The 16,189-nt window shown below is 46.0% G+C and overlaps 1 protein-coding gene across 1 annotated transcript; it reads left to right on the forward strand.

The window, feature by feature from the left end:
• The first annotated feature begins 9,037 nt into the window (after positions 1-9,037).
• LOC150065093 (doublesex- and mab-3-related transcription factor 1-like) lies at positions 9,038-14,700 on the forward strand. The gene is made up of 3 exons (XM_090329295.1): positions 9,038-9,521; positions 13,712-13,898; positions 14,678-14,700. The coding sequence occupies exons 1-3, from the start codon at positions 9,189-9,191 to the stop codon at positions 14,698-14,700; spliced, it is 543 nt and encodes a 180-aa protein (XP_090185421.1). The 5' UTR covers positions 9,038-9,188.
• The last annotated feature ends 1,489 nt before the right edge of the window (positions 14,701-16,189 follow it).

Genomic DNA, 16,189 nt, shown 5'->3' on the forward strand with positions numbered 1-16,189 from the left:
GCAGGGAGAGCCTCAACTGAAAACCCTGTGTTTCCGTGGGGTTCTCTAGGTGAGGAATAAACAGTTTATACCTTGCAGACCACCCGCAGTTTGTGGATTCATGGCAGTGGTGATGATTTCTTCAGGGTTCCCAGCTTTTACTGATACAGTTCAGGATTGGCATGATGGTGCAACAGGTAAGTAAACAGGGAGACAAAAGCAGGAAGATCTCAAGTTCTAAGCTAGCCTGAACTACCCTGTCTCTGAATCCATCATCAATCAGTTATCAATTAACCAGGCAGTCAAGCAATCAAGGCCAATATTTGTAAATAGTACTAAATGTAAAGGTACCAACCTTGAACGAAGCTTCCATTTCTTCCTGAGCTTGTGGAGGTGGGTGGACCCCTGTTGCTGATGCTCCTGCTGCTGCTGAAGACAAGAGTAAGAATGTTGGGGGCCAAATCAGGAATGAAAATATCAGGGGCAGCATTGGGGGGGGGGGCCTGCAGGAATGTTCCCACTCTGTGACAGACCCCTGCCCTACTTCCAAGATGAAATTCTAGCTTGTATCTGTCACAGCCCTCTTCTTGATATGGATCACAAATCCAAATACTGGAAAATGGAGGCTTGACTGAAGCGGTGGAGCTCACAGCAGGGGAAAACTCACAAATAAAACCTACTTACTTGCCATTGTATTTATATACTATTTTGTTGAATGGCAGCTCCTTTGTATAATTAAAGATCAAAGTAAACTAAAATAAAAATCCACTTACACTATTGCAAATACTGCTGTCTTAGAAGGTCTGGTGCTTCAGGCCCTGCTCTAACCCTGTGTTTTCAAACTCCTCACCTGCCTGTGGCTACCAGTTCACGGGGCTATGAATTCTGTACTTGAACTCAACAGTCACTAAGCTTTCAAATGGGAACTTTTTTTTAAAGGCCCCCCCCCCATTTGACCTTTCAAATTATGGCAGCCTGCTCTTTGACAATAATCACGTAATCTACTCAAGCAATATTTATCTGCAATGGCACAGAAAGATGAAAGTAAATATAAATGGGCTTGTCATTCTGTAGCTGAAGGCAGTTTTTAAACAATTTGAGTCAATAATTACAGTGGCCACATAATTATCGACATCAAATACTTTATCCTTCCCCTCTATTTTGCATCTCAATTCCACCATTCTTCCTTACATATTTGGGTCATTGTTTGTTTTTATAACTCTGAAACAGTAAAATTGATAAGGTAGAAACCTGACCAAGCCTTTTTTCATTTAAATTTTTTTAAGTGATTTGGGGCCAGGAGTTTGGCCTAGTGGTAGAGTGCTTGCCTAGCATGCATGAAGATCCAGGTTCCATTCCCAGGTACCACATACATAGAAAAAGCTGGAAGTGCTGCTTGTGGCTCACATGGTAGAGCTCCAGCCTTGAGAAAGCCCAAGGACAAGGTTCAAACTCTGAATTCAAGACCCAGGACTGGCAAAAAAAATTAAGTGATAAAATATATAATAGCTAATATAGATGCCTCTGCTTAAAATTTCGATTTTTAAACTCTTAGTGCTAAAATATTCATTTTACCATTCCATTTTCTACTCCATATGAGGGGATTAGAGTGATAAAAAAAAAACTACAGGTATGCTTATAATTTTATTTATCCCCTCAGTGTTAGCTCTGCTAACTTGTCTTGTTCCCATTTTAGTTAGTGAGCTCAGAAGTCACTGAATACATAAGGATGTAGCTTAGCCTGGACCACACCCACTTCTAATCACACTGTTTCAGAATTTGTTGTCAGTGTCTTACCAACTGAAGGCAAAGGAAGAACCATGAGAAATGTCAATTGTGAGCATCAATTGTTTTTTTTTAAAGAATTTATTAATGTTGATTTTTACATCATATTTTAAATGACAAGTTTAACAAACAAGTGTTCAAGGAGGGAATCTCTATTTACAATCACTGGGACTTAGTATTTAGAACTTAATCAAAATTAGGCTAAGGGTTTGTATGTCATAGAAACATATTAATTTATGAAATAAAACTTTATGTCTATAGAGTCATAGGTTTTTATGTCTACATAGTTATGTTTATATTTCCATTACCATGTCCATAGCTTTGGGTATGAAGTTATTGAGTCCTTGCTCTTGTACTCTTTGGATTTAATAGCCACATATTAAGGATACCATGCGCCTTCAATTATATTTTTTAAAAAAGTAGTCATTTAGGGTCGATTTTTAAATTTATCTGGTTTTTGTTTTTATACTGGTAATCGGGTCTGAATTCTGGACTGGAGCATTGTCCTTGTCTTTGCTCAACCTAGCACTCTACGACTTGTGCTATAACTCCACTTCCCAATTTTTGTAGTTCATTAAAGAGTCTCATGGATTTTTCCTGCCCGGCTGGCTTCAAATCATGATTCTCAGACCTCTGAGGATCAGCCTTCTGAGTAGCTAGGATAAAGGGAGTGAGCCCATTGGTGCCCAGTGGATTATGGTTGGAGTCTCACAGCAGGAAAGGCAGTGAGACTCTTAGCTGTAGTTAACTGCCAAAAAGTTAGAAGTGCAGCTATGTCTCAAGTAGTAGAGCACTAGCCTTGAGTAGAAAAAGCTTAGGGACAGCAAGTAGGCCCTGAGTTCAAGTCCCAGGACCTATACAAAAAGAAAATAAGAAAAGAAAGATAATCTTTATTTTAAAAATAGCCAGTTAAGATAAGGCATTTGTAAGTTAAAACAAAAAATAACAATTTGACATTTGTTTGCTCTTCATAAATATCAAACAACAAATGTATATTGTTACTATTTCCCCATCAAATTCAACTTTGTAAAATAATTATGTGTGTGTGTGTGTGTATGTTCACACATACATGTGGCACACACACTGCAGGGCTTTGGGCATACTACCCAAATCCTCTGAAATCAGTTGCTATTCCTTGTTTCTCCTTCCCCAGGGCCTCCTGCTTCATAGCCTGGCACCACACAGCTGAATTATGCCTCCAGCCCGGTTTTTCATTGATTATTTCTTGGGTTGCGGTCTTGTCTCCAGTGCCCAGGGGTCAGTTAAGAGGAAATCTGCCTAATTTGGGCCTGGGATCCTTTCTGGAATCACAAGCCCCAAATTCAGTCAGCTTCCCTCCTCAAAGATGGGCTTTTCTGTTCAGGAAGGCTTGGGATCTTAATCCCCTATATTATAGGCATGAACCAATCACTAGCATTGGGTCAAAATCAGTATTTTTAAAAACCATATTTTTGCCCAGTATTGGTAGCTCATGCCTATAATCCTATTCAGTTATTCAGGAGGCTGAAATCTAAAGGTCACAGGTACCTGGTTGAAACCTTTTATAGTTTACCTAGTTTTATTGGAAAAAAAAGTTTAAAAAATCTGTACTTAAATAGAAAAAATTGAATTGGATTTTGGATGCTTGCATCCAAGGACACTACTGATCACTGGAAAGTCCTTGTACAGCTGCAGCCCTGCCTTGAATGACATGGAAGATCTCATTTAAACAAAGACATCAGATATGATTGTGTGTGCTTGTGATTCTAGCTACACAGAAGGCATAGGTAGGAGAATCTTAATCTAAGTCAGGCCCTGGGTAAAAAGGCAAGCCCCTACTTGAAAAAAAAGGCAAAAGAATGGACTGAGGCATGGCTCAAGTGGCAGAGGACCTGGCCTAAGGCAGATCCCCTTACTGCCAAAACACCCCCCACACACATCGGCTCACATGTGTGTGGTAGTGTTCATTCTCTCGAAGATACTACATGAAGCTTTTTATGGACATGAGTGTGTGCATGTTCCCAGTAATTCTCAGCTGGAGCAGGGCATAAAGAAGCTGCATGAGAAGCCTACTCATATGGAAGGAGGAAGTGACAAACCTGGGCTTCCAACTTCCCACTACTGTGCTATGTAGGGTTCTGACTTCTGCCCTCCATCAATGAAGGTACCTGTGGCAACACCAAGGCATGACTGCCAAGGAATCTTCAGTGTTGCCTCCTCAATCACAGCCACCTTTCTGGGCATCTAGATCCCTACCAGGATTGCCCATCTTTGAATTCCTCCCCCTCCTCCAATCTAAGCCACAGTCCCCATCAAAACGCTCCTGATCAATGATCCAACATTTTCTATGCAGCAGGCATCCTTCCGGGCATTTTACAAGCATCTCTAAACCCTGTGATATCATTGTTCCCACATGAGGACAGAAGACTCTAATACACTAAGTGGTTTGTTCAAACCACACAGTGATTGGCAGAGCCTTCAACAGCTCAAGGACAAAGCCTCCATCACTCTTCGTTTGCCTATGCTAGGACAGAGGCCAAATGTCCCACTGGCAGGCAAGGTGCCTGTGCTATCTTTCCAACCTTATCTCCTGCTGGGCTCCAGCTTGACTCTTCTGTTCCAGACTGGCATGTCTGGTCCTCTCCTCCAACCTGCAGCCCTTCGTCCATTATTCCCATGACCCTGAAGGGCTGATTTTCTCCTTCTGCCTTCTTCAGGTCCCCCGGGATGGCTGGCTACTCTTTCCTCTAGCTCACGGCCTTCCTCATTAGGTGTTTATACCCACAAGTGCCACCTCCCTGATCACTGCTGCTCACTCTTGTCCTGTGCCATTATATACAGGGCAGCTGCAGAGCAAGGGCTGGGCTGAGCCAGATGGCACACAGCTGGATACCTGCTGTGGAGAGTGGAATATGGGGGCCCCTATGGTAACTCACTCCATAAGTACCATCAGGATTTTCCCTTGACCTGTGTTGCACTATGATCTGGGCAAAACCAAATGTCCAGAGACAACAGTTCTCCCTTCCCATGTCCTTCCACATGTCATTTTCTTTCCAGTATGGAAATAGCAGCAACAGACATATTATTATGTGCTGGATAGCTGAAGATTCTTCTTACTTCTTCCCTCTCTTTCTCCTTCTCTTCAAGGCTTTCTCCCTCTCTCTCCCCCTCTCCCTCTCTGTCTCTTTTTGTCTTTGAGCTAGTCCTGGGTTTAAACACAGAGCCTTTGTTGCTCAAGGCTGGCTGGAGCTCTACCATTTGAACCACAGCTCACTTCTAGTTTTTGTTGTTGCTGTTGTTGGAAGATAATTGGAGCATAAGAGTCAAATATTAGGTTTGTTTGCTGAGGCTGGGAACCACAGTTTTCAGATTTCAGCCTTGTGAGTAGCTGGGATAACAGGAGTAAGTCACCAGTGTCCTCCTTTCCTCCCTCCCTCCCTTCATTTTTGTGATACTGGGATTTGAACTTGGCCTCATGATTACTCAGCTTGGTTGCTAGGCTGGCAATCAACCATTTGAGCCACACCTCTAGCCTGGCTTTGTTTTATTTTGGGAATAAAGTCTTGAGAACTTTTCTGCCTAAATGGGCCTCAAACTTCAATTGCCCCAGACCTCAGCTGGAAGCTAGGGTTATAATTGCTGAGCCACTGCAGCCCAATTAGTTTTTCTTTTCATCATTTGTGCTTTTGATCTAAGAAGTTATCCAAGACATTTTTAACTACTTTTTTTAAAAAACATTTTTTTGCTAGTCCTGGGCCTTGAACTCGGGGCCTAGCACTGCCTTTGGGCTTTCTCAAGGCTAGAGTTCTACCCCTTGAGCCACAGCACCACTTCCAGCTTTATTTTTTCTTTTATGTATGTGGTACCAAGGAACTGAACCCAGGTCTTAGTGCCTGCTAGGCAAATACTCTACCACTAGGCCAAACTCTTGGCTCTTTTAGCTACTTTTTATTTTGTTGTTGTTGTTGTTTGTTGGTCATGGGGCTTGAACTCAGTGCTTTGGATACTATCCCTGAATTTCGCTCAAGATTAGTACTCTACCACTTTGAGTCACAACTCCACCTTTGGTTTTCTGGTGGTTAAACTGAGATAAGCGCCTCATGGACTTTCCTGCCCAGGCTGCTTTTGAACTGTGATCCTCAGCTCTCAGCCTCTTGAGTAGCTAGGATTACAGGGATGTGCCACCAGCATTTGGTTCTGTTTAGTTACCTTTAAGACCTATTAAAATAGGTCTTTTCTCCTCACTTGCCAGTTTATTTTGGAAGTATTTGTCTATCAATCTACCATCCTTTGATTCTTACTTTTTTGGCCTTTGATTTCTGGAACGAGAAAAAGAAAGGAGACTAATCAGTTCAAAACATTCAGGAAGGCTTGGGCACTGGTGATTCATACCCATAGTCCTACCTACTTGTAGGGGGAGAATGAGGTCCAAACAATCAAAGTTTGAGGCCACCCTGGGCAAAAAAGTTCATGAGCTGGATACATAACTACAACTTTCATCACAACTACAATAGGAAACCTAAAATAGGTAGAACTCTTCTAAACAGAGATCAGAAGGAACAAACAGCAGGTTTGAGCCACTTCTGGCATCAACTTTGTTTTCCAAAGCTGGGTTGAGTCTTGGGTACAAACAAGCTTCACTTTACATGTTACAGTGTAAATTTTTTAAAAAGCAAACTGTGACCTGGTTTTGGCGACTCACTCCTATAATCCTGGTTATTCAAGAGGACTGCAGTTCAAAGCCAGCCCAGGCGAAAATTCCTTGAGTCCATCTAAAGATAAACCAGCAAAAAGCTGGCTCAAGGTATTGATGCTCAAGAGGTAGAGCATCAACAGTTAGCAAGAACATAGACTGAAAATGAGGTCCTTAGTTTAAGACGGTTTAAAAAGGCCAATATCAATATATAATTGCCCATCCTGAGGCTTGAGCTCAGGGCCTGGGTGCTGTCTCTGAGCCTCTTTGTGTTTAATGCTAGTACTCTACTACTTCAGCCACAGTGCCACTTCTGGCTTTTTCTGAATAGTTTGTTGGAGTTTCCTGCCTGGGTTGGTTTTGAACTATAGCTAGGATTTCAGGCATGAGCTACTGGTGCCTGATAGTATATGTTTTTTTTTAATTAATTTATTTATTATTTTAGTGATTGACTTTAAGAGATGGGCTATGTCAGCATAAAATAGTGATTGCCTCTGAAAAGGTAATGGATAGCTGACCACCACTGATCTTCACTGGCTTCGTGGGTAGTGTGTGAGGTGTTATGTAAAGCAGAAGCTCCTTAGAGAAATAACTTTTAGGCAATAAACACTAATGGAGAAAATCAGCACTGAGAGAAAAGGGCCTGTGAGAGAGACCTCAAGATCAAAATGGGAAAGACAGATTTGTGCTGGCAAACCAATGAAAGAGTTTGTCAGTGTATAGCTCTTAGAAGTTACTTTTGGAGAATCTGTAAAGTTGGAGTCCAAGAATTTGGAAGGCAAATATCCACATGGATGCAAAGTGGAGAGAGGAGGGTGAGGGGGTAAGAAAAGCTCCCTCCTAGGACAATTGCCATTGCAAGGTTAGAGAACTAACAATGAACTCAGAGCTTGGAGAGGTGAACATGTTGCCTAAACAAGCTATGCAGGAGACTGAGATCTGAGAATCCCAGTTCAAAGCCAGCCTAGGCAGGAAAATCTGAAAGACCCTTATCTACAATTAACCACCAAATAGCAAAACTGTGGCTCAAATGGTAAGAGTGCCAGCCTGAGGAGGGGGAGTGGAACCAAAAAACAAAAAAACAAAAATAAGGGACAGGAGCTGACCCAAGCTTTGAGTTCAAGTTCAGATACCAACCTTAAAAATAAACAAGAAAATGCTAAGCCATGCCCTGGAACACCATTCAGAGTGCTCTAAGATTTGCTTGAGGTCTTTAACTTTTTTTGTTTTCCAAGTGGAAAACAGTGAAGAACCCGAGGCTAAAGTTCTGAGTACTCTGGAAGACAGAAACAGGAGAAACTGCAGTGACTTTGGGGCAGGGATTCAGACCTGAGGTGAAGGGCTGGCTGTGGGGAAGCTTGTAAGTGTGTGGTGAACTTGTCCTCCGCAGGCTTGGGGATAATCTGCTGTGCAAATGTATGGCATGGAGACAGATCTGGCCTGTGATGTGTGTGTGGGTCCAGGGTGGACCCCACCCCCGAACAGTGTATATTATGATAAGCTGTGGGGGGAGGGTTGCAGTTTCATTTATGCACAGAAAAACACGTGGATCTTAAGTACAGAATGGGTCTCTATAACCCCTCCCCGAAATTCAGGGCGTGAATTTGTTTGGGAGACAAGGTTTCTTTACCAGAGACCCTTCTGCCTCTGCATTCCCCGTGCTGTAGAATTACAAGCTTCAGCTACTACTATTCCAGGCTCCAAAGTCAGTTTAGTAAACTCAGGAATTTCACGTGCCTGCTGTCTAATAAAAGAAATGGACTGGGTATCAAGACGTGGTGTGCACCTGCAGAGAGAAGTAACTATGTGTTTGGGGCTGGAAAATTATTTGGAACTAGGAGGTAGAAAATACTGCAGGTGCAAGAAGGAGGATAAATAGGAGGCAGAAAGCCCGGCCAGCCCTTGGGCTTTATTTTTTTGGGGGGGGTGGGGTGGGGTGGAAGGGAGGGCCTATTTTCCACTTAAATTCTGCAGGAGAAAAGAAAGCCCCTTTCCAAGTTGCCTGCTGGCCAAAGCTTATGGACCGTGGAGAAGGCGCCCGCGCCCTAAGGGAGATGGGTAGGGGAGGGGGAAGGGGGGTTTTAGACGCCCCGACGGGGTGGTCTGCCCCTCCCCCCCACAGCAGCAAGCATGCCAGACTCCCGCGCCGCCCGTGGCCCCGGGAGGCCAGCGTTCCAGGGTGGGGGAGCTCTAGCAGCGAGCTGGGGGTGGGGATGGAGAAGGGGCGGGGTGGTGTCTCCCGCTCCGGGCATCTTGCTGCGGTGCGCACGCGCTTTTTGCAGCCCACCCACCCACCGCAAGCCCTCCCCTGCAGGGTGTCTGTGAGCTGCTGCGGGTGAAGTAGCACCAGGACCCCAGGGCGTCTGGGCTGGAGTTGGTGGGGGGGCAGAGGGCGTGGCCACGCTCCCTCGCCGCCGTCCCGCCTCTGCAATCCCCGGGAACGTTCGGAAAAGTATCCAAAAGTTCCGCGGCCGCGCGCGCGCGCCAAAAAAAAAAGAGAGAGAGAGAGAGAGGGAAAAAAAAAGGCACAACCCGCCCCCCCCCCGCCCCGCCGCCGACGCTGCGTGTCCCCGACCTCGCCACTCCAGGCCGTACCTCCGGCGGCGGCGCACACGCCTCCCGGCACCTCCTCCTCCTCCTTCTCCTCGGTCCGCTGGGTGTTTTTTTTTCCCCTTTCCAAGCGCGACAAGGCAACCCTTGGCGCTTCCCCCATCCCCCCCTTTTTAAAGAAAATTAAAAGAAGGGGCGCACTATGCCCAACGAGGAAACTTTCAGCAAGCCTTCGGCCCCGTCGGAGACTCCACACGCGCCCGGGGCACCGCCGCAGGGCAAAGCCGCGGGCTACAGCAAAGCGTCCGGAGCTCTGCTGGGAGCGGCCGGGGGCAGCGGTGGCGGCTCGGGTTCCGGGGCGTCGGGCCTGGGCGCGGCGAGTAAGAAATCTCCGCGGCTGCCCAAATGCGCTCGTTGCCGGAACCACGGCTACGCGTCGCCACTCAAGGGCCACAAACGCTTCTGCATGTGGCGGGATTGCCAGTGCAAGAAATGCAACCTGATCGCCGAGAGGCAGCGCGTGATGGCCGCGCAGGTGAGTGGCGGGGGTGGGGGGGGGACACCCGGGCGTCGGGGTTCCCGGGTATCGGGGAGGGACGCGGCGGGCTCCGTCGACGGTCGCGCTGTGCGCGCGCGCTCGGGCCGAGGCTTTTCGCAAGCCACGTGCGTCCGGACCGCGTCCTGCTTCCCGCCCGCCCGCCGGGTAAAAGATGCGGGGTTCACTCCACTGGGAGTTCTGGGATCCCGGGCCCGCTTTCTAGGAGCGTTTCGGGGTTCGCACGACAACGGAGAAACCCGTCCTCACCCTCCGAGAAAGAGTGGCCCGAGGGCACTCCGGTCACCCCCCCACCCCGCCCCGCGCTCCTCCTTCCTGCAGAGGTGCGGGGTTCGCTCTTAAGATGGAGTCCCACGAGTAGAATCGCGGGGTTCGCTGGGCTTGCGAATCTTCGTAAACCGCCCCCCCTCCCCACTTCCCGCGCCCTGCGCTCCACTAGACACCGGTCCCCGTCTGCCAACCAAAGAATTGGGGGATCCCCCCTCCCCATCCCCAGGACCCCCGGACCAGGAGTGGGAAGAGTTGAGGGGGTTCGCGCCTATGGAAGTCCCCAAGAATCCCAGCCAGTGGCCTTTTGCTGAGCGGGGCGGCGGGTAGCTGGCGTGGGATGGTTCCCCTGGATTCCCAACGCCGCCGCTCTACTAGCTGAGGGTTTCGGGGTGCCCGGTACCCCCCCTCCGGTCTTTCCGCTGAGTCGTACTTATTCAATAGGGAGGATTCTTGGGGGTCCCGTGGGCTGTCTGGCCTGGGTGGAAGGGGGGAGGGCCACTGCTCCGACCCCGGCGGCCGGGGTGGGTGGAGGCCGGCGAGGGTGCGGGTGCGGCGGGGCGCGGCGTGGCGCGGCCCTGGGGCGCCCCGGGGCGTCTCAGCCATTTTGAGCGCCAAGCAAATATTCGTATTTAGAAGTTTGCAGCTTCCGCCCCGGGTTATTCGATGGCAAATTGCTTTGCATATTTTAATTTTAAAAATTATGCATGCACTGGGGAAAAATGTGCAGGGTTGAAGTTTTGCTCAGCTTAAGTTTTAAAAAAAATCTCTTGAACAGCTGGTTGGTCATTTATCATCTTAACGGAAACGGTTAAAACAGGTATTCCACAAAGGATTTAAAACAATTTTTTTTAAGAAGGAGGGATGTGCGTTCTTTCCAGCTAAAAGTTGCTTCATCTCTCTTTTTTTTTTTTTGAGACCGGTTATATAAAAATGAAAAGATAACCCAAGAAATTGTTTATTAGCCCTGTGCAACTGGTGATGGAGACTGTTCGAATATCTTCTTTTGGAAATGACTTTTGAGGGTGGACAGAGCTGAAGATGCTGAAAGATTATATCTACTTTCCACGTGCATCGGTTTTTTTAAATGTGTTTTAAATCGCATGCCATTTTAGCTTCTCATGTTGGAAGTACAGTCTATAGATATATGGCTTTCTCCAGTTTCTTTGTAGATTTCCTCCTGGATCATAGTAGGGAAAATACACTGATGTAACATGAAAACTGGACACAGAGTACTTAAAGCAAATGGTAGGAACTTCTGACTTAAACTTGTAGATAAGAAATACTATGAACACAGGAGTCCGTGTAAAATGTGAACAGTATGACAGCATGGGATTTTTCTATAAAATGTAATAAAATATGAATTCTAGAGTTGACATTAATTTTGAATAATTTTGACTTACTAAGGGGACAGACTTTGAGGAGACTGTTGAAATAAGAACAACTCAAAGTCTTTTTTCACAGGTCAAACTTCAGGATTTCCCACAAAGCAGAAGCTTTTGTACTTGCGTTAGAACACTTTAAACGTCCACATTTAAAATAACATAGCAGTATTCCCTCTCCTCTCTCTCTCTCTCTCTCTCTCTCTCTCTCTCTCTCTCTCTCTCTCTCTCTCTCTCTCTCTCTCTCTCTCTCTCTCTCTCTCTCACACACACACACACCATAAAAATCCACACAGCTACTTTTTAATCAACCTAAAGTAGTCTGAAATTGATCTTACACAAAGAATAATTGAATTTTAACCAAAGACTACTCTCTTTGAATACTCTTTATTCTGAATCTGTGGCACAACTTGTGCATTTTCTGTGTGTATGAAGTTTGTGTGAGGTGGGTTTACTTTAGTGTTTGAACTTAAAAAACAAAAACCAAAACCTTATTTCTGGGCAGAGTCCCTAATAACTTGTTTGCAAACCTTTCCATTATATACAGGAAAAAAATGAAGATAAGTTTATATTTTTAGGTGTGTGTGTGCGTGAGCGTGCCAGTGCCAGTACAGGGGCTTGAACTCAAGACCTAGGCACTGTTCCTTCCTTGGCTTTTTTCTTTAAAGGCTGGTGCTCTACCCCTTGAACTACTTCCATAGTCTTGGATAATTGCTGAATTTATTATTTGATTTTTTTGAGTTGAAAGTAAAGTTATCTTTGCTTATGAAAGTAAAAATTATCTTCAAAATTATCGGCCAAGTCTGGACTACAGGTTTTTTTTTTTTCCCTAAAAATATAGTTGTATTTCTAATTCACCTAAGTTTCAGCTGGTCTTTGAGCCTCTGAGTCACTCCAGGCATTTGCACTTTGCCTTGAGTACTGATGGTCAGTTTCAGTAGAGACTCCTTTTGTTACATCTAGTAAACAACAAAAAAAAAACCCTTTATTTTCTTTAAGTCTTTTTTTCCCCTTCAACTTTTAACAATGTTATTTAAAAGAGGATAAAGTGAATACTTTTTAATAAGTATGTCAAATATTTTTTTCCCCTGTCCCAGTTGTGCCTCTCTATTCCTGAACCAAAGATCACAGCGTTTCCCCTTTTGCCCAGGTTCAGGACTCTCTTACCCCCAGCCACCTGCTTCTCCATACCTTGATCCCTCCAGCTCTGGGAAACTGGGCTCTGCGGTCCCTGCCTTTCCAGTACATTTAGTTCCAGTCTCTTCTTTCCCTTTCTCCTACCTGTCCTAGTCCTCCTCATCCTATTCTTCAAGATTCTGTTTAAATCTTGCCTTGGCTGGTTCTTACATATTCATGATATTTCTCTTTTCTTTTCCTTCCGTTTCTCTCTTCTTCCTACCTTTTTTTCTTTCTCCCTTCCTCTCTCTCTTTCTCTTCCCCTCTCTCCTTCTCTCCCTCCATCCCTCCCTCCTTTCCTCCCTCCCTTCCCCTTGCTTCCTTTCTTTCATGCTGGTTTTGGGGCTTGAATTCAGGGCCCTGGGCACTATTCCCTGAGCTTCTCTGCTCAAGGCTGGTACTCCAGCACTTGAACCATAGCTCTTTCTTTTGCTTTTTAATTAATTAATTTTTGTATGTGCTGGTACTGAGACTGGAATTTAGGAATATATCTTTGAGAGATATATTCATATCCCCCTCCTCTCTCTCTCACCTAGTGCTCTATCATTTGAGCCGTATTTCCACTTTTGGCTTTTTTTGTTTTTGATAGTGAGATAAGAGTCTCATTGGCTGTTCTTCCTAGGCTGGCTTTGAACTGCAACTGCAATTTTCAGATCTCAGCCTCTGAGATTTTTATCTGAATGTCTTCTGTAGGGTTTCACAGTGTGCTTGCTTGCCTCTGATTTCTCCTACTGAGTGAAAAACTTGGGGTCTAGTCTAATCTTGATGGCCCAGATTCCCAGTACAGTGCCCTTGAAGCTACGTGTGAAATGAAGGAATAAGCAACCCAATCCTGTCCTAATCTGTCCAGAATCCCCTCCCATCTCTTCCTTCTCCTTTTCCCTTCTTTTTCCCTTTTTCCTGTTTGTGTGTTTCTGTCTGTCTGCTTGCCTTTGAGATAGGATTCACTGTGTAACAGAGGCTGGCCTTGAATACACTGTGTGGCTTGGACTGGTTTCCATCTCTGAGTCCTCCTGACTCAAGCTCCAAATGCTGGGTTCACGGGTGTGCACTACATTTACTTCTAATACTGGGATCGAAGGCTCTTCCTTCGTTGATGCACAGTTTTCACAGATCCACTCTGGTTCCTTTTTCTTCCTTTGTATCCATTGGCTTGTTGAGCAAGTACTCTGGCTGCCTAGTGTAATAACCTGGGCCAAAAAAATGGGTCAAAGAAACAAGAAAAATGAGAATGCTTAGGCATCACTCACCTGCCGAACTAGGAAATCATGGTGCTGGTGTTTTAGCAGAGTTGCTCAGGTGATGGTGTAGTGCTAGAGGTGACTCCCTGTCCTGTGCTCCTAGGTGGCCCTGAGAAGACAGCAGGCACAGGAGGAAGAACTGGGCATCAGCCACCCTATTCCGCTGCCCAGTGCCGCTGAGCTGCTGGTCAAGAGAGAGAACAACGGAGGCAACCAGTGCCTTATGAGCGAGAGCAGCAGCAGCTCCTCCCAGCCTGCGCCAGCCAGTGCCCCCACCAGTGGGGCTTCAGGTAAGGGTGGGGGGACAAGAAGGGGGACAGGCAGTAGGGAGGAAGAAAGGCTGTCACCATAAAAGCTGCCTGAGCTTGAGGAACCCCCTCCCCCCCTCTTCCTTTTCCCTATACTGGGCCTTGAAGTCAGGGCCGGGGGCACTCACCTTTAGCTTTTTCACTCAAGGCTAGTGCTCTACCACTTGAGCCATAACTCAACTTCTGACATTTTTGCTCCCTCATTGGAGATGAGGATCTCATGGACTTTTCTGCTGAGGCAGGTTTTCAATCGGAATCCTCAGATCACAGTCTTCTAAGGAGCTAGGTTTACAGGGGTAAGTCACCAGCGCCCAGCTTCTTTAAGCATTATACCTCTGGAGGTTTGCTTTCGGATGCCTTCCTAGGAGAAAGCCATGTCAGTTCAGTGGCTGAACGTTGCTGTTGATTATTAGTCAAAGTTGGAATGGCAGAACATCAGAGAGCAGTGAGATGTTTACATTTCACCTCCGTCTTCCACTCCATTTCTGAGGTCCTCTTGGGTAGAGGCTGAAGATTCTCCATTCCTGGAATTGGTATTTTTACAACAAGGTTTCTATGTGTGGCAGGTGTCAGGGCAGGTCAAATCCTAGGCATCAGATGGGAATGGAATGGGAGGCGCACCATATTGGCTTGTGTTCCTTCCTTGCTGTCAGAGGGGCTCATGTGACTCTGTAAGGTAGGTGGTGCTAAGCTTTAGCAGACATGGAAAGTGATTGGCCAAGTGGAACTAGAAAGTCAGTGATTTGTCCATCTGCTTGCAGTGCCTGCCAAGCTTCTGTTCTAGGGCACCAAATTGCCTGGGGAACCTGTAAAAAGACCTGGAGCTCCCTGTGATGTCCTCCAATGAGTTAGCCACAGTTCTAGTGCTCAGGGGCCATCCACAGTTGACAGAAGCCAGGCTGAGTAACACATTTCTACCTCTCAGAGTTTCACTGGATGGTCCCTGTCTAGAATCCACCAGTGAAAGATCTAAGGGCCATGGTAGTTAAGGGCGACAGTGCCTTCCCTCTTAGATAGGTTTTAAGAGCCTGAAGGAGGCACTGAAGCCCGTATAACTATGTGGTCTGCATTTTTATTTGATGTTCCTTAGCTATAAAATCATAGGGCAAGCTGGGTACTGGTGTCTCACACTTGTAATCCTAGCTATTCACGAGCCTGAGATGTGAGGATCTTGGTTTGAAGCCAGCCTAGGCAGGAAAATCTGTGAGATGCTCACCTCCAATTAACTAGAAAAAAAAAAAAAAACATCAGAAGTGGAGTTGTGGCTCAAGTAGTAGAATGCCAGCCTTCAGTGAAAAAGCTAAGGGACAGCATCCAGACCCCGAGTTCAAGACCCAGGATCAGATAAATAAATAAAGAAGAAGTAAAGAAGAAGAGAGGAGTCCTGGGGATTTTAAAGATCTCATGAGTCCCGATCATGGTACTGAAGAAAGCAGGGTACATTGAAAACGTCCTAAGTTGAAATGCAATTACTGTAGCCTGTGTGCTGGCCATGAGAGAAGCCACACAGGACAATGTGGTAATGCTGGTGGCTTATCCTCCTAATCTGAGAGCTGTAGCTCTTGGATGCTGCCTAGAACCTTGATATGGGGAAACATCAAACACACATTCAACAAGGGTGGCCAGTGGCTCATGTTTATCATCTTAACTACTCAGGAGGCTGAGATCTGAGGATCACAGTTCAAGGCCAGTCTGGGCAGGAAACTGTGAGACTCTTATCCCCAGCAAACCACCAGAAAACCAGAAGTGGTGCTATGGCTCAAAGTGGTGGAGCACTAGCCTTGAGGGAAAATACTCAGGGACAAAGCCCAGTCCTTGAGTTCAAGTCCTATAACCAATATAGTTCATTCAACATTGGGTTTCTACTGTAAGTTCTTTACCTTTGTAGCAGCTTTTGTACTGTGATAAAGGTAAAAATGAAAAGCTGAGCTGGAACCCTTTCCCCTGCTCCCCTCTCTTGTGGATTGGTTGCTCATAGCCCAGACCTAGTAGATAGTTTTCAAACTTTGCTCTTTACAAGACAATAGAGGGGCTGGCAGAGCATGAGAGAGCAGCACTGAGGAACAGTACAGGAGTCACGTGAAAGAGAGGGAGCTAGAGATAGGGTTCAGCTCCAGAAGGATGTAAACAGGTCCCTTGCTTGCCTCTAGCGGAGACTAGCTTAGAGCCATACCTTTGAACTAAAAGCCACACTGAAGTGAAGGGTCTGTGACTGTCCATATATGTTGTGCTCTTTCGCTCAGGTACAGGTATGGAAGTGTGGCCCCGGGAGG

The sequence above is a fragment of the Megascapheus bottae genome, chromosome 3 (assembly GCF_031878675.1).
Source record: "Megascapheus bottae isolate mThoBot1 chromosome 3, mThoBot2.hap1, whole genome shotgun sequence".
NCBI classification, from domain to species: domain Eukaryota; kingdom Metazoa; phylum Chordata; class Mammalia; order Rodentia; family Geomyidae; genus Megascapheus; species Megascapheus bottae.

Excerpts from the sequence above, each read along its gene's own strand:
- LOC150065093 (XM_090329295.1), top strand. The coding sequence starts at position 9,189 with ATGCCCAACGAGGAAACTTTCAGCAAGCCTTCGGCCCCGTCGGAGACT. Across the intron at positions 9,522-13,711 it reads AGCGCGTGATGGCCGCGCAG|GTGGCCCTGAGAAGACAGCA; the intron begins GTGAGTGGCGGG and ends CTGTGCTCCTAG. Across the intron at positions 13,899-14,677 it reads CCCCACCAGTGGGGCTTCAG|TGCCTGCCAAGCTTCTGTTC; the intron begins GTAAGGGTGGGG and ends ATCTGCTTGCAG.